The sequence below is a fragment of the Athalia rosae genome, chromosome 3 (assembly GCF_917208135.1).
Source record: "Athalia rosae chromosome 3, iyAthRosa1.1, whole genome shotgun sequence".
In the NCBI taxonomy this organism is placed as follows: Eukaryota; Metazoa; Arthropoda; class Insecta; order Hymenoptera; family Athaliidae; genus Athalia; species Athalia rosae.
This window is the reverse complement of record NC_064028.1, coordinates 16,366,274-16,388,789: the sequence shown is the minus strand read 5'-3', so window position 1 is coordinate 16,388,789 and position 22,516 is coordinate 16,366,274. Positions and strand designations below refer to the sequence as shown.

Sequence of the window (22,516 nt, the reverse complement as noted above, 5' to 3'; positions counted from 1 at the left end):
GTGGTGTTATCGTAACATTTATGTGAAGTAATATTCCTGAAATTGAAGTATGAACGTTCCACTCAATAATATCTTATTCTTTTTTTTATCTGCTATCCTATAAAATCTGTCCGGAAATACTGGAAGGGCAAGACCCATATCGCATCGCGATATTTAAGCTTATCAGTTGATGGGATCATTGAGTGCACACGCGCTCTCAAGATATAAATCAACCCTCTTGATTGAAATTTTTTTTCATGAATTCGTATGCTATCGAATGGGTTGGATTACAGACAAGTTGAAGTTGATGATGTACATCCGCTATCACGAATACCTGCGAAAGATTATCTTTCATATTTACTACCGGTTCACAACGCGCGTCATGGTATAATATATTCATTGATTTATAGGTATCGAAGCTGATCCCAATTATTATTACGTGGCCTCAAAATTCCAGCTGTATTCGCGTGTTCATGATCTACATGTTCATGAAATATTCTATTCTTCGGTTTCTTTTTCGCACTTCGCTATGATCCAATACATTAATAATAAATTATATTGATACAGTTCGTACGCAGTCAGCTGGTGCGCCAGACTTAAAAATATACACGAAACCTTCGGCAAAATTTTTTTAGTTATCAACATAAATATTTTCACATTCCCTATCAAGATCTATATAGGTATACAATTATTTATATTATGAACGTACGCGTCGACAACACCGGGTTATTTACGTGTTTCACACGTGCTTGCACGTCAAAGTGTTGTTTGAATAATTTGAACAATTCATATCTGGGCGTCATAATTAATTGTTTTCTTTTTCTCACGGATTGGATATTGATGACGCATTCCTCATCCCTTCGGTTATAGGATTAGCTGACATTTAATTAACGATGGCTTCAAAATGCTGGGCGGCTTTATCCCGAAGAAGATTAGACAAATGGAATATCACAACCGATACGGCTTTGGCCAGGGTTCTTGGGCTTTTCGATCTAACGTCCCTTGGAGTTGGCGCTACTTTGGGTCTTGGAGCTTACGTTCTTGCAGGAGTTGTTGCTAGGGATGTCGCAGGACCTGCTGTTTGTATCTCCTTTTTAATAGCAGCTTTCAGTTCTTCATTGGCAGGCACGTATATTTGATAAGAGACTACTCCTGTGGAATTTTTCACTAAATTTCAAATATAAAGGAAGTCATTTTCGAATTTCAGGACTTTGTTACGCTGAATTTGCGGCTAGAGTGCCAAAGGCAGGATCTGCATACGTCTACAGTTACGTTACAGTTGGAGAATTCGTTGCCTTTGTTATCGGATGGAATCTTATTCTGGAATACGTGATAGGTGAGATATACACTCGAGAAATCCGTAGTCAAATTGCCAACAACCACTGCAGCATGAAAACTACTCAATCGGTCATATTTTAACAGGCGCAGCAAGCGTTGCTCGAGGATTCAGCAACTACTTGGATTTCCTTATAGGAAATGCCATGAGTAACGCCTTGCGAGAGGTAATGCCAATAAACGTTTCATTTCTGTCCGACTACCCTGACTTTTTCGCTTTCGGAATGGTTCTTTTACTGGCAATATTGCTTTCTGTTGGAGTAAAAGAGTCCTCGCTACTGAATAATATATTTACTACCATCAACCTGCTCACTATAGGGGTAGTGATAGTTGCCGGGTCAATGAAAGGTAATTACATCCCCGATTATTTGCGGCATCTTCATGGTCAGTCGAATTGATTTTATAAATTTCTTGCTGTTTTTTCCTTCAGCGAATACTGGAAATTGGGCGATCTCTGTCGATGACATTCCAGAGGGTACAGAGAACGTTGGGGTTGGTGGTTTCATGCCGTTTGGATGGAACGGAGTTTTCACAGGCGCAGCTACATGCTTTTATGCCTTTGTCGGTTTTGATACTATTGCTACCACTGGAGAAGAAGCTAAAAATCCTCAGCGAAATATACCATGGGCTATTGTGATGTCTCTTACAATCGTTTGCCTCGCGTATTTTGCTATAGCCAGTGTGCTAACAATGATGATACCTTACTATGAACAGGTAAATATAAACAGGCATTTTTCTACCTCAGATTAAATTTGAATTTCTGATTTTTTCTTTCATTCATAATTCATTCATTCTATATTTACAGAATATCGACGCACCTTTTCCTTATGCATTTGAAAAAATTGGGTGGCCTGTCGTTAAATGGATCGTCAATATTGGTGCGATCTTTGCATTGTGCACAAGTATGCTCGGCGCACTATTTCCACTACCCAGAGTTTTATACGCCATGGCAAATGATGGAATTATGTTCAAATTTTTTAGTAAAGTTCATACAAAAACTCAGACACCACTTATCGGAACCTTGATTTCTGGACTACTTGCAGGTGAGTTATTCAGTAAAACAATGCGAGTCCAAATTTAATTTCAGATTGATAAAAACTGGAAGATACTCTCATCTAATGTATCTTTTGATTTAAATTTCATCGGATACATTTTTCAGCCGTAATGTCGCTCGTATTCAATCTTCGTCAACTTATCGACATGATGTCCATCGGAACCCTTATGGCATATGGAATTGTAGCTTTATGCGTGCTGATTCTCAGGTTTGTGAATGATATAAAATGATGAATATAGCATTAGTTTAAAACCTTGCTCACTCCGTTCAACGAAATGATTTCATTCAGATTCCAGCCGGAACGGATAAACAGCAACGTTATTTCTAGTTTTGAAAATCAATCCAAAGAAAGCTTATGGTCTGGTACCAAACAACTTTTCAATTTGAATGGATTGAAAGAACCGACTCAATTCTCTGGCCGAGTAGCGAGTTGGGGTTCTCTATTTTACGGTAAGTAATGCGGATGTGTATTCTCATGTCAGTTGGCTGTGCATTTTTGGAATAAATGAACACGAATTGTACTCTACATATGGTGTTTCAGGTTTTTTCGCACTTGCATTTGGGTATATCATCAACGCATACATATCTAATATACAAGAGGGTGATCCCATTGTGATCACAATAGCAGTTGTGCTGGCAGTGATCATGATTGTTATTGTTATCATTATCAGTAGACAACCTGTTTCAAGCTTGAAATTATCTTTTCGGGTAAGATAAACGTAGTCTTTTTTCTTTTTCGAACATCGATGCTGATTATTGTTTGTATTTCGATATGTCTAGGTCCCTCTGGTACCATTGGTACCCTGCATAAGCATCTTCGTCAACCTTTACTTGATGCTCCAATTGGACAGATATACATGGATGAGATTTGCTATTTGGTTAGCGATAGGTTTTACAATTTACTTTACGTACGGAATCATGAACAGCGAGCAAGGAAAGAAGGACAAGATCGAAAGGCAAGAGTTAGTTCAACGAAATGGCATACGGGATCGAAAACTTGTGGAAGCTAAGTCAAAGGAGGCTACTAATTCTTAGTGTGAGTCGAATTGAGTTCGATAATGTCACGTTTGTCTATTCCGAGGGCTCTGGTCACTCTTTCCCTTCGTTATTCGTAAGTACAAAGAGCTGAAAAGAAACAGAGTGCTTGGAAGAAATTTACCGGACTCAGTTTCTGTTGCCAATAATATTCAGTAGAGAAGATTATAGTATAAAATACTTGAACTCTCTCCAAAGACGCGTACTTTGGAATACTGAGATTTTTTTCAAGTAAGATTGATAATCTGTGTTTGATTGATGCCGAAGGTGACCGTGGATATTCGTTGATTGAATGAGGTTGTACCGAGAGAAGAGTTTTTGCAATGTAATGTGGCTTTTGAAGATGACAGCCACAATAAATTCGTTGTTAAAATGAAGTGCCATAAATTTTCGAATTTCAAATAAGTGTCATCGACAGCATCTTGTTTTTAAAATTCAGCATTGCATTACTGAAGTAAATATTTTTCTTTGCTTGAAAAGCATGTTACTTACGAACATTCATGTACTCAGAATATTTAATTATTATATTGAAACCATGCTTGGAATCGGTACTGATATAAATCGCATTCCAATTTGTTCATATCTCCTGAACAATTATTTTTTATGCTGTGAACACTTTTTTCATGACCACATAGAATATTTAGAATTTATGGAAATATCATCACGATGTAAATATTGTGTATAAGTTTTATGCTACGAATGTGCATATTATCGCGTCTATGTATATGTATATAATGTGAATATATGTATGTAAAAGTGTATGATTAACCAAGTTAATTATTATAGTTTGCTTTATTTAAATAACGACCCATAGACATGGTATCTTATGGTCACAGTGATACTGATTCATTCAATCAAGGATGAACTTATGTTAAAATATTTTTGTAATATTCAACTCATAATTGCGAGTCAAAATTCTAAAAATATCGCTCAAAACAGGATTTTTCAAACTTATTGTGTGAGTTACATCCAGCTCTCAGTAGTGGAAAAAAATTCGGATCAGAAAGATAACATTATTCGGTACAGGACATATTGTTATGTCGGTATTGTACGATAAGAATAGAAGAGCCAATGGACATAAATCGTCAGGAAGCAATTGATATTTGGTGTATGAAAGCATACAACGAAAAAAATATATTCGTTAAGAACTGAAAAGTTAACAATTAAATTACTTTCAAATTATTTAGTATCAAAATTAGACTACAAAAATGTATTCAAATCACTCATTTGAATTATAAATACGAAACAAAATCACTTTCAATACTATGGCATATGAAAAGTATAATTTACAATAGCTATATTATAATACCAATAGATGTAATAAAATCTGATGGTTGATACAATGAGCGTAAAAATATCTTCCATCTTTATCACAATTAGTAGACAATTACTTTCGCAAACAAATAAACACACATAATCTCATTACCGCAGGAATGGAAGTATTTATTAATCTTTAAGTCAAAACTTTGATCAAAAATTATGCAGACTTCTTCAAAATCACGGACAATCGACTTCGTTATGATTTCTCCAATCTCAATGCAAAAGTGTATGGCTAATTTGATACTGGGATTGATCTAATAATAAGCTTAGCAATGAGTCAAACGCAAATTCCACAGTTGGCAAGAGTCTGATCAAAAAATTCTTTTCCACAACATTGGATTACTGACAAAAATAGCGCATATCTTTGCTAGCTATGGTATATGTATGAGATAACTCTATCGGTAGGAGTATTGTACATTTATTCTGTGAATAATCAATCGCATCTCTCGCCATGTGTGCATGTTTTTCTCACCACTGACCACACTGAATCATTTGTGATGGAATTCAATAATAATTTACAATTATTAAAATATTCCTCTTTCGGAAATAGCGAACTTACGTTATTTTATCCGGTTAACGAGGCCCCCTGCACTTATTTGCTGCCAGTTAGCCTATGCAAATTTTGTCGATTGAATGCATGGACCCGAGTAAAAGATTGAGAGAAGAGAAATCTCAAAAAACAAACTATACTCACGCCAATACCAGTTGTCCACCCAGTTCCAGCCGGATTCTCATCAGTTATGCCGATTCTTCGACAAACGATGCCAGCACCAGATACTGCCCATACCTGACCATTTTCTTTTCCCACAGAAATATGTCGAAAACCTTGCTTTGCAGTTGGTACAGAAGTATCTGCGTAGAATGGACAACAATTTTCAGCTAAGTTATCGTTCTCTACATTTGTCTCTACAACAAAAACCATCGAACAATATACCTAAATAAAAAGTGCAGTGCTACATGTATAAGTATGTGTACATGAAGTTCTACAAACTAACGGATAACATTTAGCTTCAACATGCAAAAATGATTTATGACTAAATCACGAACAAAAAAAATGAAAGTGAAAATAATTTCAAATAACGCACTTTGTTGCATTCCAAAATAGATGTTCGACAAACATTCGATGACCTCATGAGAAGCAAAAGAAGCTAATAAAGTGATTGAATATGGTATGTCCGCACCGATATGGATTGGATCATTAGGCATGGCTGGTAATGTTTGCCAGTATGTTCCCTCTGGAAAGATGTTTGCCTTAACTTCTCGACGAACTGACAATCGACCAGTCGTATCTAATGCCCATACCGTATCTTGTCCTACCGAAATTTGTTTCAACTGTGCTCCAGATGGCGGTTCCACATTCTGCCATGTTTCACCTGAAAACACAAATAGAAAATAATTATAATAAACTAAGAAACTAATGACAACCAAAGTAACATAATTAACGCCCTAATATTTACCTGTTGGTTTATTACTATTTATTCCAAACCTCCAGTAAGATGTACCATTTTTACCAACTGCCCAAACCTGACCATTTGGTCCACAACTGATGCTAACTAATGGTTGGTCACTAGGTATATGTTCCCAAGAAACTCCCTGAGAACACAAAAAAAAAGAAAAAAAAAATGAATAGCATCAGATGGAATAGGATCATTTGTAAGTGACTAAAACTAGTTGAAAACTTTTGATTACCAATGGAGATGATTCCGAAACACCTCGTCTATAAACTGCTTCTCCATTCCCAGCAACAGCCCAAACATGTATAACATCATTCTCGCCCGGTTTACATGTCGTCTGTAAGAAACATAAAAAATATTCAATGGAAATATTCATCAGAAGTTTTTCATGCCGTATTTCTTATTTGGGCTTACAAATAACGAAACATCAAGAATCTTCGTGTTTCCCAATTCCTGCCATGGCCCTGTAGTTTTTAACTGACAACGTCTGAACCACCTGCGCCTTCTCACATAATCTGTGAACTGTTTACGTCCGTGATATTGGGCTGGGAAATCCATGGCATATTGCCATCCATCCCTGTCAACGCCACCAGGTGTGTGAAAGTCTATAATCCAATCTGAAACCTGGGATCATATGATAGAAAAAATGGTCATCTTAACAATGCCAGCGATTTTTTAATCAATTCAGCCTCACCCATTGCCAGTGCATGGAAAGAGTTTTCGTATGTTCTCTGGTGCGTTTGTGACGACCTGTTACATCGCTCCACATATAACGATCTGTAGGTAATCCGTGAGAAGTGTATCCAGTTAAAGGATTCCATCGTTGATTTTCATAAACAAAATAGTTGTGTGTATCTACCATTGAATTTATACCGGTGTTGTTACTGCCTAAACCTGTAACGACACAACTTTGTAATAACGCAACGACGTTATAAAGGAAAAGAAAGAATGTCAAACAAACGTCATTGACCTTTTAGAAAATTGCCTCCCCAACCTCCGGTATATACCCAGGCTGTGTTATCATACCCAATGCCCCATGTAACTCCGACACTACAAGTTTCAACTCTCCTCAGATGTCCCCCCATTTGTCTCCAAAATATTCTTATTGGTTCGATAATCATCTGCACTCAGAAACACAAAGCTACAGACAATTTCTTTCTATAGATTATTTATGCTGTATCTAAGTGCTGTGACCCAACTTACGGATGTTGTTTTGTAACACACACTGCCCAAAGTCATTAGTCCTTTAATACGTAGATGGGTGATATTTTGTGGTGGTATCCTGTGACTATAGAAAGTATATTCGATGTCGTTGATAAAAATTCTATAGCCTCTATCTTCACAGATGAATTTCAGGGTGTAATCGGATCCTGCCTTTAGTGGACTTTCACCTACTCTTTCTTCATCTCCCCATTGACCAGACTGGTATGTGTTTCTAACGATCAGGTTATCACTCAATCGAGGATTGAAATGGAGTGCTATATCGTGTCCTTCTGCAGCTCTCTTTTGCTTTGTCAACATTGTCGTGTAGCAGACAAAATTCAACGACAACCTGTTGTCATAACACAAGTGATGAACAAAATCAGCCACTGTGATTCGGAACACGAATTGAAGATATTTGGAAAAAAAGCTCCACGTACCTGTCAGCGTCATCATAAAGACAAAGTGATAGGTGAAGCGAACTGCCAGGTCCAAATCCGTTATGCAGAATGCTTTCAAAAGGTAATTGTCTTCCAGATTCATGTAATTCCTGAGTGTATACACCATCGACGCACTGGCTTGCCTAAATTTGACAAAATACAATACCGCATTGGATAACTTCTACATAGGGTTCAATCGAATATCAATTTCAAATTTTCACCTCCGCAATTTCCGTATCATAGACGAAAACATCACCTAGAGCAGTTGTGGCCCAAATTGAATTTGGGCCTGGCTTCCCATGAAGATTGTTTATTTGGCACGAGACTGAAATCATCATGAAATAGAATCGTATAATTGATTGGCTCTTCGATAATTTCTCGTTCTTCTCACCTGTAGTAAGATTTTCTATCCAATCTTCCATTTCTGTATCACTAGCAAACTGCAGCCTCAAAATTTTCGACCGAGACAAATTAGGTGTGTGTATTGCAAGTCTCGGACTTCCTGGTTCGCTACAGCATACAACACATACTATTTCTGATATTGGAAATTGAATCTGAAATATGAATTTCAAAGTTTAACAACCAATGAATTTACGCACAGATTCCACTGTAATGTTCTGTCAACAAACAGGAGTTAGTTACTATTCTCTTACCATGGTTGTTGCACCGCCTGTGTTCAAGATAGTAAGTGTTCCAGAATCTACATAGCCACTTGTATTGCTAATCCATTCCAACTCAATTACACAATCTTCATACGGCTTGCCACTTTTCAACTGGCAACGTGCGTCGCCATTCTTCACACAGGATGACCTAGGCACACCGATAAATATCTCGGATTACGTTAGTCCTTCATAGAATGCTCAGATCCTATTTTCGAAATCGTCAAAAATCAGAGATGAAACTTACATTTCAATTGCTTTTTCATATGACGTAATATTTGCATCCAGATCTTTAAGTCGTCTCTTCAAATTGCATAAAATATGTTCCCTCCATGGTTCGGCCAATTCACCACAAGTTAAACCATTACCTTCTACCATCCTTGAAATACACAAATCATGATTATTTAACTCAATAGTGCAAGGTGGTGAGCACTCTGTGTTGATTTGATGAATATAAATATAGATATCTATGCTTTATTCCACTACATACCATTTTGGAGGGTTAGTTGCATCTATGAAACAGGCTCCAGCTTGGATCTTGCACCATAAAACGTCACATTCAGCCCAATACATTGCCGCTGTACTTTCATCCTCACCATAAACACCCGAGTCTCCAGTTAAATCAGGATCAAATACGCTACCATCAGTTTCAGGGTGCGCTTCTACACCTACCATTGATCCTACGGAATGTACTGGACTCCAAGCAGCTGGATTCACCTAAATGGGTTAAGTTAAGTTATTAGTTTTTCTAAGATCAATGCAAGTATACAGGGATTCAGTTTTTATATTGAACCTTAACAGTACTGCTCATTCCTTTGCCAGAAACGACAATCGATTCACCGCCTTTACTCAATGACTCATTAGATATAGTTATACTGGCAACACTAGCTTCAGTCAGATCAGTTGCATTGACTGAATTCGATGAGCTAGAATGTATGAGAATAATTAGTCGCTAGCTTTGTAAATAAATATAGCTATGCGAAATTCATTTATGTAAGTTTACCGATTTCTATTTTCATTGAGATATGATTCCTGGGATGATGTCTGTTGCAAATTATTAGTGGAAGTACCATCGCTAGTTCGTTGTAATAATTTGAGTGATGTTGGAGTAGGCGCAGATCGAGATTGTTCTTCCCAATCTCTGAATAAAGCTGCTCCATCGCCGGTGCTGTGTGGACGGGACTGAAAAATATAATTGATTCGGAGTTATTAGAAGGAGGTGAATTATTGTTGACTTATGCGAAGATAGCTGTTGAAATTTATTAGTCTCAGTGTTATAATTCAATCATATTATGTTTCATCTAACCAAGGATCCCCAACTTTGATGACGATGCTGTTGCGGAGTACCGCAAACACTGTGACGATTACTGGATGAAAGACTAGCGTTACTGCTCGCTCTGCTGAGCTGGAGAGGTGCGTTTATCATTCTCCATCTTTTTCCAGTTCTATCTGAGCCTCGGATGCCAGTTCGGTAATACAAGCACCGATCGTCATGACCAATTGCCCAAACCTGAGCACGCAAAAAAATGATTATCGCTGACATAAATAGCACAGCTCATGATCGGTTCAATTTCTCTGATATAAGGTTTCATGGAAAAAAAAAGAACTAGATAACACAGATCACGTTGTGGTACGCTACTTTTTATAATGTTACCTGATCATCTGGTGAAACTGAAACTAATGCCATTTTACTTAGCATATCAACCCATCCGGTACCCGTAGCCATCTGTTCACAGATCACGTTTGTTTGACGACCGCTTACACCTTTTCTAAACCAAACACTACCATCATGAGTAACAGCCCAAACAGAATCTATCCCCACGCCTACTTGAGTGAGCCGTAGATTATCATTCGGCGGTTCCACTTCTGCCCAGCTATCGCCTGTAGAAATATCCATAATAATAAGGTAGCGAGAACAAGTAGTAGACACTATAGTCGAAGTTTTAGTTGCATACATTTTAGTTTCGGACTATCTTACCCATTAGATTTTCTCTTCCCACTCCAGTGCGGACTAATGCTTTACCATTAGTTAAGACCACCCAAGCCAATCCAGTTGGTCCAACGCTAACCTGACTAGCCTCGTAGCCATTAGCCATTTTAATAGCACTCCACCGCTGCCCTTCTGGTGATGTTGTACTGACTCCAACTCTGAACATTATCTGAAGATTGTGAGATTCTTATATGGGAATGTGATAGGAATAAATTTCATATAAAATTCTTATGAAAACACTTAGCAGTTGCCAAGATAGAATTCGTAATTATGCATACCCTTCCATGTGCTGTTACAGCCCAAACACACATGCATCCAGAATGCCCACCCAGAATTTGATTACCACCGACAGCTACATCGACAAATGGTTCCTAGAGTAAAATTAAATATAATGGACATTTCATATGTATAAATACAACTAGCATAACTAAAGTGTGACAATTTATTACTTTAGTTGCATCCTTGTGCAAGGGCGCTATGGCACACCATGAATTCATGGCACTATATCTCCGATATCGAACCCATTTCCGTCTTCTAACACAAGATTTCCATTGTTTTTTTGTTGAATATGTAGCAGGGAAATCTACAGCGTATGTCCAGCCCTGAAAGTGTCAATTTTTTACTCATATGCTGCACTTTCATAGATTTCCAGAGTGTCGATTCACATCACATAAAATTACACTTACATCATGGTCTAGTGGCTGACCATCAAGAGTAGTCTCAATATGCCAATCACCTTCCCACTGCCAGGCCATTGATGGCAATTTAACTTTATCACGACTACGGTCTACAGATCCATCTTGACTTGAAAAATTGTACCTGTCTGTGGGTAAAAGTCTGCCACTGAAACCTTCCAAAGGTAGCCAGCGCTGAGGGAAAAATTGACAGGTATCATATCATAACTAGTATTCATGGAATAATCAGAAATGTTCGAACCGATACCAATGATTAATAGACCAACCTACTTCGTTTTCATAGGTTTCTTCTTTGATGCGAATTGGGATATCTAAGCCATGAACATGAACGTAAACCTGTCGATCACCACCAATGGCCCACATAAAATATGGGACTGCAGATAGCTGTTTGAACTCAAGTCCCAAGTACATGAATTCTCTCCACATATTTCCAGATGTTGAAAGACCAAATACTCTTCCCTCATTGTTAATGGCATATAAATGTGAACTTGGCATCGTAGCTTAAAAAAAATAGCGCAGATGTTTTTAGAATTGAGAGATATAAAACAAGTTTGATAAATACTATGCTGTCACACGCTCAGTATAACTTTTACTAATCCACAGGAGTTACTCGCGAACATTTGATGAAATGCAGAATAATTTAAGATAGGAATTTGAAGTATATTCAGGAAAAGTATTACACGACTGAGTTAAAATTTTGCATTTTAAGAAATCTCTTGAGTGGATCAATATCTATAAATAATATTAAAGGCTGTCAGTCCAGGTTTATCACTTACAATAATATAGTTTTATGAACAACTTATTATTGCAATTCACGTAAGATTTGTGCCGATGTTAATGTTATTTTTTCATTGTTGAAAGATGTGCGTTCCTTCACTTTATTCTACAAATTTTTCTATTATCTGGGTTTTAGTGGTACGCAGATGGATACATACATTTCAGGCGAATTAATCCGTCAAAATTTGTAGTTTTACAAGGTTTCAAGGAAAAACGATTGAAGTTGGCGAACGAAGAACACAATACACCGTTTTGACAGCTCCGGTTAGTTTTCTGTTGTTAATTCTTCACGCCGAAGCAGACGATCGTCGCCGCCTTTAAGCGCAGACAGATACAACCGCGGCAATTGAACCACGATGATTCAACGGCACATAACTTGCGATACAAACAATAAAAGAAAAACAATGCATATCACAATACCAGACAATACAAGTGATATCACACTTGCACTTTCATATTGCTCTCATCACAGAGAGACCAAGAGAGAGACCAACCGGAGGGGTAGTTGTACTATTTGATTAAAGCTACGGGCGATGGCGTTGATCGAATTTTATTTTTCCAATGAAAAAGTTCCCGCGTTTTTGTTTCCGTTGTAAGCGCTCGGGTCAGCCATCTAGTGCTTCCAAGGTCAATGACGAGCGCATACAGCTGCCATTTTGTTTAAATATTTCCAAACGCATCCCCTCCAAATTGAAAACAACCGAAGGTCGACGCTGTGCTCGATCTCTATAAAGTATTTTTGGTTAGGTTAATAGCTGTGTTAAGGATATTAAACAGTAAGTAAAACGACGTGATTACGTTGGCGATCAATTTGCGTTGATTCAGCATGGAAATATATTATGTGCGCCCGCTGAAACGTGTAATCTTGTCAGTTTGTAACGTGTAATTGGGTGGAAGAAGGCTTGGCATAAAGAGAGGCTATGGCTACTGCCTGCATCGTATGTGAAATATTTATTGCGTCTTCACCCGCTTTTTGTTTTTCCACCAACAAACACCGATTACCATATAAATTTCTTTCACCGGCTATTATTATGCAATCGTAATTATTATTTCAACTAGTCTTTATAACCTCTAAAGTCATAACCTATATAATATAACCTTAGATGTCAACAGTTCCACTACAAGTACCGTTTATCAGAGGCATTTCGGTATAACATTTTAAACTATTGCAAACGAATCACATTTATATAGTGATTCCAACAGTTATCAATTTAAATTTACGGATGATGAAATATTTTGTGCGATCTATATTACTGAGCATCGGAGCCACAAATTACTAGTTTGGATCAATAACTCCAAAATTTTGTGAGAAACATGATATTGCCATACTCATAGTTTTAACAAGAAGCAATAATTAAACTTATCATAAATTGCCTTATCGATAATCACTTTGGAACCCTCTTAGTAATTATATATTCCAATATCTTTGATACATTTCCCACGACTCTAATCTATAGATAAAAAATAGTTATTGCAACGCCGTGATATTTTTGAAGATTATCAAAAATATTTCTTGTATGTTGACCAATGACTGAGCAACATTTATGCAACTCGTAGTAGTAGCTCGAATAATTAGCTAATTGTCGAAATGGATTTTTGGAATAGGAAATCAACGTTTTTCGTTTCATTACGGTATGGTCGAATTTTAGCAAAAATATGTAATCAACAAAACACCAAATGGGTAAAATAATAACTTGGATTTCAACTTGATCTCTGAACAGTAAATGTGTTACTAAATGCACATGTGTACAAGGTTTAGACGTTTAGTTGGACATCTTTTCGAACAATTGAACGACTAGATGAATCTGTGTGAATGCGATAAAAATCATTTTGCCAATCATCTTTTACATTTTAGATCAGAAATTCACTCTTGAATTTCTAATTAGAACTTTAGGTAAAAATTTTGAAACATGTTATGTAACCAACTGAACGTATGAGACAGAGTTTTGAATAATATTTCACTATTTAATCATCAAGCTTTTGGCATCTGTATCAAATTAGAATGCAATGAATTCATTTACTTTATAATTTGAATTGAAAACCCCATTTGTATCATTTTATATTTATCATGGATGTGGAATAATTCCAGTGATCAAATAGAGATACTTTGGTTGATGAGATGGACGTTGCCGGAGATTTGACCCTACAATGGGTCGAGGAAGTAGGAAATGTAGTCCACGAAGAAGTGATATGCGGCTTAGAAGCGGATTTGACGACTCCGGAGGAGGAGGTGATCGGTGCCTGCGAGGAAGTGAGCGTGGAGGACACTGTAGAGACAGTTACAGAGTCTTGCCCTGCTCCTGACTCTGAAATCCTCCTTGTACCGCAGTCAAATGATATGGAATCTATCTACATCGTACCACAGGATGGCCAAGGTCATGATTATCTTAACATCCAGGTGACGGAGGAAGTGATCACCGATAATTGGGACAGGCCAGGGCAGCATGATGGGTAAAATCTAGCTTTGATCATTTTTTTTGCTCCTGAGGATGATGTCTAAGTAATTTCCGAACTTTCACTATTTCTCTGTGCCCCGCAGCATTGACATACCAGAGACCAAAGTGTCACATGACAATTTGTTAGAATACGATGATATGGAGATACCATTGCCAATTGATCAAGATTCTTATACAAACACTCGTCCGTATCCATGCGACTTTTGCAGTCGTAGATTCAGGAAAAAAGCCAATCTGATGAACCACATGGTAGCACATCAAACTGATCGCCCTCACGGATGTAATTTATGTGGTGCTCGATATGTTCGGAAATGTGACTTGATGAACCACTTGAAGATCCATGCATATGCGCCATCCCGTGATGGGTTGGATGATGATTTGAATGATGACGATTCCCTTGTACCAGATGAAGAAGAAACAAACAAAGGTAGACGCAAAAAAGTTCAGTCCAGTGCACCACGAAAGCGCAAAAACAATGCTGCGGCAGCTAAGAGGGCTGCACCGGAAATCAAAGTTGAAATGGGCAAATATGTAAACAAATCTTACGATTACGTCGACGAAGATATGCGTCTTCTTGAAGAAATGACCACTAGGAATTCTGCACGGGGTAATAATTATGCTTCGAGTTCGAGGTGGGGTGATCAAATGTCTCCAGAGTTGACAGAACCACAGCCACCACGTTGGCCTATTACGGATCCAACCAAACCGTACGTTTGCCAACATTGTGGTGTAGGATTTGCCAGAGAAAAAGCACTGGCTTCGCACGCACGCGTTCACGGTGGCGACAGTCCATTCGAATGCACTTCGTGTGGTGATATGTTCTGGGATGTTAACACTCTGCGAGAACATGTAAGGACTAAACATGCTGGCACTGTGCAATCGGACTTGGAAGAGTACGATAATGATGCAACTTACACTGGCGATGAACGATTCGGGGAATTCTACTGCGATACATGCGGAGTACCTTTCCATCGCCTGGATCTTCTCAAACGTCATAGAAAGTACGTGTTTGGTTTTATTCGGTCCACTGATTTCTTTCTGCTGTCTTGATACACGTTTTAACTTATCAATTATCTTGATGTTTGCAGGATACATGTTAAACAAGAAAACGATGTGATGACAGAGGGCTCCAGCCAGCACCATGTGTGCAATGTTTGTGGAGAATGGTTCCAGGAGGCTTTGGCATTACTAGCACACGCTGAGCTACATGCCAGGTATTTATTCAGAAAGTTTTATTGAGTTCGGTGCTCTTTGAACAGCGTCACGAATGTTTTGAGATCTGAGATCATGTGTGGTTTATTTTAGATCACCTACTCGCCGTTGCTTGCTATGCGGCCAACGGTGTCGAGATGATGCAGAAGTTGCAGAGCATGTTCGTCAGGTGCACGCTGAAGATGCACCCCCTAATACCTGCACACTTTGCGGGAAGACTTGCAAAGATAAGCGCAGTTTGATTAAGCACTCTTGGGTTCACAATGCCGACAAGACATTTGGATGTACAAAGTGTGGAAAACGCTTCCATAGCAAGGCCAGACTTCGAAGGTAGTAATGATAATTCTTAAAATTTATTGCTGCGCTATAAATATTTGGAAATTGTTGCTGACACCAATACGTTTGTCAATGTCCACCAGGCACATGGTATCCCATCGTAACAAGATGGTTGCTTGCGATGAATGTGGTGAAGAGTTTCCCGATGGTAGAGCTCTGGTGAGCCATCGTCATTCGCACAACAAGGATTTGGGCGGCCGTTCTTTCCCTTGCAGAGAATGTGGAAAGACATTCGGTAGCCGTAGCTCGCAGCAAATCCACATTCGCATACATACGGGTGAAAGACCCTATGGATGTCGTTTTTGTTGGAAGGCATTTGCTGATGGCGGAACTTTGAGGAAGCACGAACGTATCCATACCGGTGAAAAACCTTATGGCTGCGCCATATGCCCTCGGGCTTTCAACCAGCGTGTAAGTTCAATTTTTCCGTTTCACCAAGTTACCTAGTTTTGAGGGAGTAGTAATTAATGTTTCAACGAAAATTATAGGTCGTTCTACGTGAACATGTAAGGGCTCATCATTCGGGTCCAGATCCAAAGTGTCATGGCAGCATGACCCCGTACTTATGCAAAGTATGTGGAGAGTCTTATGCTACTTCTGAAGAAATAGTTGCCCATATAGTGCAGCACTGCGATGACAATACCGCTTTGCGCCGGCAACCACAAACCGGTCCGAGGAAATACAAACGCAGGCGTAAGCTTAAGCCTTATGAAACAAATGCCATTCCTCCTCGTATGGCTGTGAGTTTTGAAACGCCAGAAGTTGCGTCAGATTCAGATGACAATACAAAACGAAAACTTGGGAAAAAAAATAAGCAGCAGCACAGGTCAAATGTGGAAGAAGGATATCAAAATGTATTGAAAAGTTTTGAAAGCTCCCTTCAGAATATAAGCTCGATAGTAAGTAACTCTAAAGCTAACCCGGCCAAATCTAAAGTTTCTAAGAAGAAGCTTAAGAAGGAAGAGAAAAAAAGCGAAACACAGACTTCAGCTCAGACTGGCAGACCAAAAATGATCCACACTCAAAAAACTCGTGTGCCAGTTCAAGTTGGCGGTGACGGAGTAAAAAGAGGACAGAAAACTAAGACCATGGTTACTAGAACTCCCAAAGTTATGCCAAACGAGCACAAAACTGGGATATTCCCTGGTGGGGAAAGGAATAGACCCCGAACCAAAAATGTCAGTTATCATATTGAAGGGAAGCTTCAACTTACCTCAGCAACATTCCCAAAACCAAATGATGAGGCGGAGAAGTTACAAGTTACTTTTACAGATAATGTAAAACTTGAACCTGGATTGCAAAAGTCCAGTGGTATTCACAGCAACAATAATGGTAATATTGTGGCAGTCACGCCCAAGGCTGAGCCTGTGCCAAGAAAAAAAGCAGTCGTCGTGAAAAGAATGAAAAAACAGAAACAAGTGGTGATCAAGGAAGAACCGAAAGATGAGGATATGTCCCAACATGCATCTCAAAACAATAATAACCCATTAGAAAATAATCAAATAACTCATATGATGGATCATGGTATGGATGGCAACAATTTAGAAGTTGCCTACGAAACGAGCATCGCCAATGCCGTAGAGGAATCTATTCTACCCGACCTAGAGGTACCGGTAGATCACGAGGAAATTGAAAAGGAAAATTTCCAAATCAGTGTTAAAATGCTTGAAGCCACACCTAACAGAATGTTAACCGTACATCATGTTATAACTCCAGTCGATGAAGTGCCGGAAACTATAATACCAGATGCGTTGGAATATACATGTGAAATGTGCTCGGCTGTGTTTGCAAGTCGTGCCGAACTTCTGGTACACGTCCCGATACATATTTGATTGCATTTGACTCATGTAATGTCTAAAATATTCAGGTTTGTTCTATTATAGGCCTACTTCGGTCTTATCAGAGTTTCATTTTAATACCGTTGCGGATGGGTGGATAAAGTCGGCTCATCTATTCATTAAAATTGGTAATACTATACTTTTAAGCCAAAGCCTTCCCTCACATATGCTTGTTGCACTCTGAGTTATAACACATTTCTTGTTTATTGTTTTACATTTTCATTGTATTCAGTTGTTACACACAAACAATCTTCACTTGACTTTTACAATCACGTCTTGATATCCGAGTTCAAATTCATTTCTCTTTACCCTGATTCGTTGCACCGTAGATTATGATCATACCTTGCTCCAAGTGACATTCAATCCGATATAAAGAAAAAAATTAAGAAAAAATAGCTGTGTTTGTCACTGCATCGTTGAATGATAATGAATGTTTCAATGCATTTAGATTAGACAATTGGAATAAGATTTCAACTCTAATTGACTGTTAAAAAAAATTTATGTGGATGTAATCATTAATGTTTTACTTAGGTGAATTCATAAATAATGTATAATACCTAAATTCATCACTACTGACTAAAAAGTGTGTATTATATCCTACATTTTGTATTCAATTCACATCTCAAAAAAAAAAGGTCTCCGCTCCGTGGTTTTCGCCCATATTTTCATTCGGTGTTTTAATTATTAAAGTTAATGTAATTACTTACTGAGTTTTAATGATATAGTAGTTTATCGAATTCAGCGTTATAAGTTCTTTCAATAATAATTCGTTTGCAGATATTGGTAGTTACAAATGCCATGTCATAAGTATAGAAAATAAAAATAAAAATATATAGTTTTTTAAGTTAACACACAACGTACGAGATATGCATAATTAGTTCGTAATAAATATTTTGGAAATGAGGCCAAATACATAGCCAAATGCTAATTTCTCTTCATTTTTTTTCTCTAATCTACTTTGCAATAGACAAAGTTACATATTAGCATAGCAAAAATATTTCATTTCCGTATTATTATGTAGCAGTCAAAGAAATAATATTATAATACAAGCAACGAACATCCTAGTTGCTGATAATATGTAAGACTCTGAAGTCAGATCTATTTTATGCTAGATATTCATAAAAAAAATTAAAAAAAAGAATGAAAAACACGGTATCACGCTTGTATACATTGTTCTAACAACTTGAGTAATTTCGTGTTCTGTATATACGATATATTTCCTGAAGTTTGGACAGTTATAGTTTGTTTGAATCTTGTTCTGAAATTATAATATACAAAATTTTTAGTGGTATCAAAATTACCGAATCATTGTAGTGGTTGACAAAACAATAAAAGAAACAGTAAGATAAATAAAGAAAACTGACAAAAAAACAACTAATAAATATTTATGGGTGTGTTATATTTGTTCATATAAAATATATATTATGCAAATTTATGAATAATACTGCTGATATTTGCATGCCCAAAAATTCATGGTTTAGTGGGATATTTAAAATATTTTATAATCACATAGATGCCAATAAAAATTAAATAAAAATATATCACAGACAGTTTATTACTCAATATGGCTTCTTCTTCAAGATCATTGGAGTGGTTGTATCAATCGCAAAGCCATTAACTCATCATCGATTATTCAATATCACCTTATGAGCTGTGTATTATCTTTACCACATGGTATGGAATCAGCAGTATCGTTAAGCCTATTACAATTTTGTTTTACTTATAGATATTCAACTGTTGCTTCTCACAGATGGAAATATTTTTTTGACTGAATAATAATTCTATCACTTTGACATTGTGTACAGGCAACCCTTGCTCGGCGTAGTGTTAATTTGTTGCTTCATTTTGAATGTACTGATGAACTAACATTGGCTGTATTTGTGACATTAAATGTAATAGTTTATTTTGTTCATTGGCTACGGAACGGAGTTGAAAAATTTATATTGTAAATTTGTTGCAAATAATGTGTCTAGTCTTATTTTGAAAATACTAGACACCATAAATTTCAAGTCTTGATTGCGGCAGGCTTCTCACCGATGAACCATTATTGCAAACAATTCAAAACCAACAATGCTCATTCCCACGATACAGTACTACCTCTATTAAACAATTCATCGGATGTAGAATATCAATATTTAAATCTGTAGTTGTTCAGCAACATATTATCTTAGTTATTATTTGTCTCAATTGTTAAATTTCAGAAAAACTCTAAACTCAACATGTGTACAGTCCAGTACTGGAATTTCCATTAGTAAAACATTATAGTTGAATGATGTTAAAATCACATTTACATTAATCGTACATAGCTGACAGGCTGTTCGAACTCTAAATGCGTTGCAACATTCGGTGATAATTCGAGCAATTTTTCACATCAACAAGACCTTCACTTTATCTGGATAAGAATTTTAAATGTAAGCTCAGGCTACAATTATTTTTTTATTCATACGTGCAAGCGCTAACGTCGAGTCTTTGCATCCTGCATGAGGGATTTATAAAACATGTGGTGTGGGATGCAATGGACATAATACAGACGAGTGGAATAATTGTTATACTCAGGAGTCGTTGGACTTTAAATGATTTATTTGGTAATAATTACATACAGCAGCTGGTACAGTTGTACAATTAAAAAGAAAAAATTTATATCAGTATCGAATTTGCAAGTCATTTTATTACATGAGATATAATAATATAGATTAAAGGCATATTGAAAACATGATGTACCTAAATCATGAATATGTAAGTAATTGTGGTGTATCTTTATATTACTAATTAAAAACAAATAATTAATCTGTAGGATATTAAAGTGTTGTATGGTAAAACCTTATCAATCTAAGAATCTTATAACATAAATACAAACAAATAATGTATGAGTTCAGTTGTAATTTATGCTCTACTATACAATAATCGCATATCCCATATAGGGATACGAGATTGCTTTCACCGGGTAAAAATAGTAAGTTGTACATATTATTATCTTGGGTATAGTACGGTGGTGCAATTTACTGTTAATTGTAGCTGTATTTTTCTTTGAATAAATCATTAATAGATAAATGTTTTGTTGAAACGCGTGATGATAAAACCCGCAGAATTTACTATGGATAACATAGACCTAAAGTTGGATAATAATTGTACGGATAGTACTAGATAAGTACACAGATTGCCCAATCGAAAATGTGTTATGTGATTTCATATTTACCAGCCTGGGAAGCATATCGTTTATGACGGAAATGAATTATCTGAAGTTCAATCAAGTCACACCAAGCAGTTCTCCATCGAAATTTTTCATTTATAAAGTAAATAGCAGTACTTGTACTCGTTTTCATAATATTTATTGGAGAGTCTTGTACAATATGACTTAAATCGAGTATGAAAATTGTTGTTTTATGGAATTATATCACATATCCCATATATTTCTTTTTCAAAACCCATACAAATCACGGAGACAAGGACTAATAATGCTCCGATAATGCTGGTTGAAGTTGGGATTTCACCAAAAAAGTATACCTGGACAATGTAGGCCAGAATTATGTCTAACGATCTTGTCACCGAGACCTTTCCTGCTCCTTCGATCTTTAATGCCTTTGCCACTAAAACTTGACCGGATAACCCTGATAATGCTACTGCAGTAATTTGTCCCCATTCCCACCAGTCATGCGGTAAATCATATTTCAACTTATGATTCTCAGACGCCACATAAAAGAAGAATACTGCTGTTAATAAAGTCCATACTGATAGAACAAAGACTATCACAGAGTAATGCACGTCTAAGCATTTTCTCATCACTACTATATTCATAGCAGTAAATAGAGTTGCCAGGATTGCGTAAACATACCCCATAAAATCATAAGGCACAGATCGATGCATCTGCAAATCATAACTTACAATTGTTTCAACATATCCTAATTATATTGAAGAAGAATGAGCAATATATAATGTATATGGTTTGGGAAATTCGCCATGTACCTGAAATATGAATGGTGGCTTTGCAACCAAAGTGACGCCCAGTAATAAGGCACCAATGACAACGATTCGCAATAGTCCACAAGGTTCTTTTAGAAATATGAATGACAATGCGATAACGATCACAGGGGAGCTGAATATTATAGTGGTCGCATCACCCAATGGGAGTTTCCGGAAACTATAATAAAGCAGGGATAATGTGAGGCCGCCAATCAAACCCTTAAACATTGAAAAAATAAAAATATTTTGATTATAATATTGAAACTGACAGTTCTCCCATTAATGCTATTTCAAACTAACTGTTAGTGGAAAATACTTGGTAAACTTACCTGAAACTGAACAAGAATCCTCTGGCCTTTGGGCCCGAGCAAATTTTTTGAGTTATAACAAGCAACGATGACCATTGTTGCGATTTGCAATATTGCTCTGATGGATAGTAAAATCATCGGATCTACGCTTTTGATAGCTTTCACAAGAGCTGAGCTGATCGTAAAAAACGTTCCAGATAAAAAAGCCAGAAAGACACCAGACCACTTGGTACCTTCATGATAGGTTTCAACGTTATTGTTAAAACGTTCTGTGTACAAATAAGTCGGATGAATACTGTTATATGATGAGCTGACATCGATGTTAAATTTCATTTTATGATATACTTCAGAAAATTACTACTATTGTTACGTTTCATATACGCCTTCCAGTGGAATACTGAATGTTCTACAGCAGCAGTCAGGTACGATTGTCTCAAAGATTTGCATAATGAGCAGCTATTATTCAGG

At 37.1% G+C, this 22,516-nt stretch overlaps 4 protein-coding genes across 9 annotated transcripts; 2 read left to right on the top strand and 2 right to left on the bottom strand.

Annotated features, from left to right (window-relative positions):
- The first annotated feature begins 872 nt into the window (after positions 1-872).
- LOC105683420 (cationic amino acid transporter 3) lies at positions 873-4,180 on the top strand. Its single transcript, XM_012395991.3, has 9 exons — positions 873-1,104; positions 1,187-1,315; positions 1,402-1,662; positions 1,745-2,028; positions 2,120-2,357; positions 2,474-2,576; positions 2,658-2,818; positions 2,910-3,076; positions 3,149-4,180. The coding sequence occupies exons 1-9, from the start codon at positions 873-875 to the stop codon at positions 3,401-3,403; spliced, it is 1,830 nt and encodes a 609-aa protein (XP_012251414.2). The 3' UTR covers positions 3,404-4,180.
- LOC105683418 (tectonin beta-propeller repeat-containing protein) lies at positions 4,177-12,390 on the bottom strand. Of its 5 annotated transcripts, none has more exons than XM_012395988.3 (25): positions 12,097-12,390; positions 11,432-11,661; positions 11,153-11,335; positions 10,916-11,068; positions 10,745-10,837; positions 10,455-10,635; positions 10,131-10,357; positions 9,783-9,986; positions 9,480-9,658; positions 9,270-9,402; positions 8,967-9,193; positions 8,724-8,855; positions 8,471-8,627; positions 8,209-8,371; positions 8,039-8,142; positions 7,818-7,960; positions 7,381-7,729; positions 7,148-7,298; positions 6,872-7,071; positions 6,592-6,801; positions 6,413-6,514; positions 6,181-6,316; positions 5,809-6,096; positions 5,418-5,575; positions 4,177-5,334 (listed from the first exon to the last, which is right to left on the bottom strand). In XM_012395988.3, exons 2-25 carry the CDS (start codon positions 11,654-11,656, stop codon positions 5,284-5,286), a joined length of 4,149 nt encoding a protein of 1,382 aa, XP_012251411.2. In that variant the 5' UTR covers positions 11,657-11,661; positions 12,097-12,390; the 3' UTR covers positions 4,177-5,283. The 5 variants fall into 5 exon arrangements, with proteins under 5 accessions (XP_012251411.2, XP_012251410.2, XP_012251412.2 ...); XM_012395987.3 differs by having other exon boundaries at positions 5,418-5,629; positions 12,097-12,389; XM_012395989.3 differs by having other exon boundaries at positions 5,418-5,629; positions 5,905-6,096; positions 12,097-12,389.
- Positions 12,391-12,557: 167 nt separating this feature from the next.
- On the top strand, positions 12,558-20,952 carry LOC105683415 (zinc finger protein 91). Of its 2 annotated transcripts, none has more exons than XM_012395979.3 (7): positions 12,558-12,714; positions 14,028-14,389; positions 14,478-15,395; positions 15,483-15,608; positions 15,700-15,936; positions 16,026-16,353; positions 16,431-20,952. In XM_012395979.3, exons 2-7 carry the CDS (start codon positions 14,058-14,060, stop codon positions 17,772-17,774), a joined length of 3,285 nt encoding a protein of 1,094 aa, XP_012251402.2. In that variant the 5' UTR covers positions 12,558-12,714; positions 14,028-14,057; the 3' UTR covers positions 17,775-20,952. The 2 variants fall into 2 exon arrangements, with proteins under 2 accessions (XP_012251402.2, XP_020706591.2); XM_020850932.2 differs by lacking the exon at positions 12,558-12,714 and adding an exon at positions 12,723-12,876.
- A 141-nt stretch (positions 20,953-21,093) lies between these two features.
- On the bottom strand, positions 21,094-22,472 carry LOC105683416 (solute carrier family 35 member G1-like). Its single transcript, XM_012395981.3, has 3 exons — positions 22,070-22,472; positions 21,744-21,959; positions 21,094-21,644 (listed from the first exon to the last, which is right to left on the bottom strand). Exons 1-3 carry the CDS (start codon positions 22,379-22,381, stop codon positions 21,162-21,164), a joined length of 1,011 nt encoding a protein of 336 aa, XP_012251404.1. The 5' UTR covers positions 22,382-22,472; the 3' UTR covers positions 21,094-21,161.
- Positions 22,473-22,516: the final 44 nt, after the last annotated feature.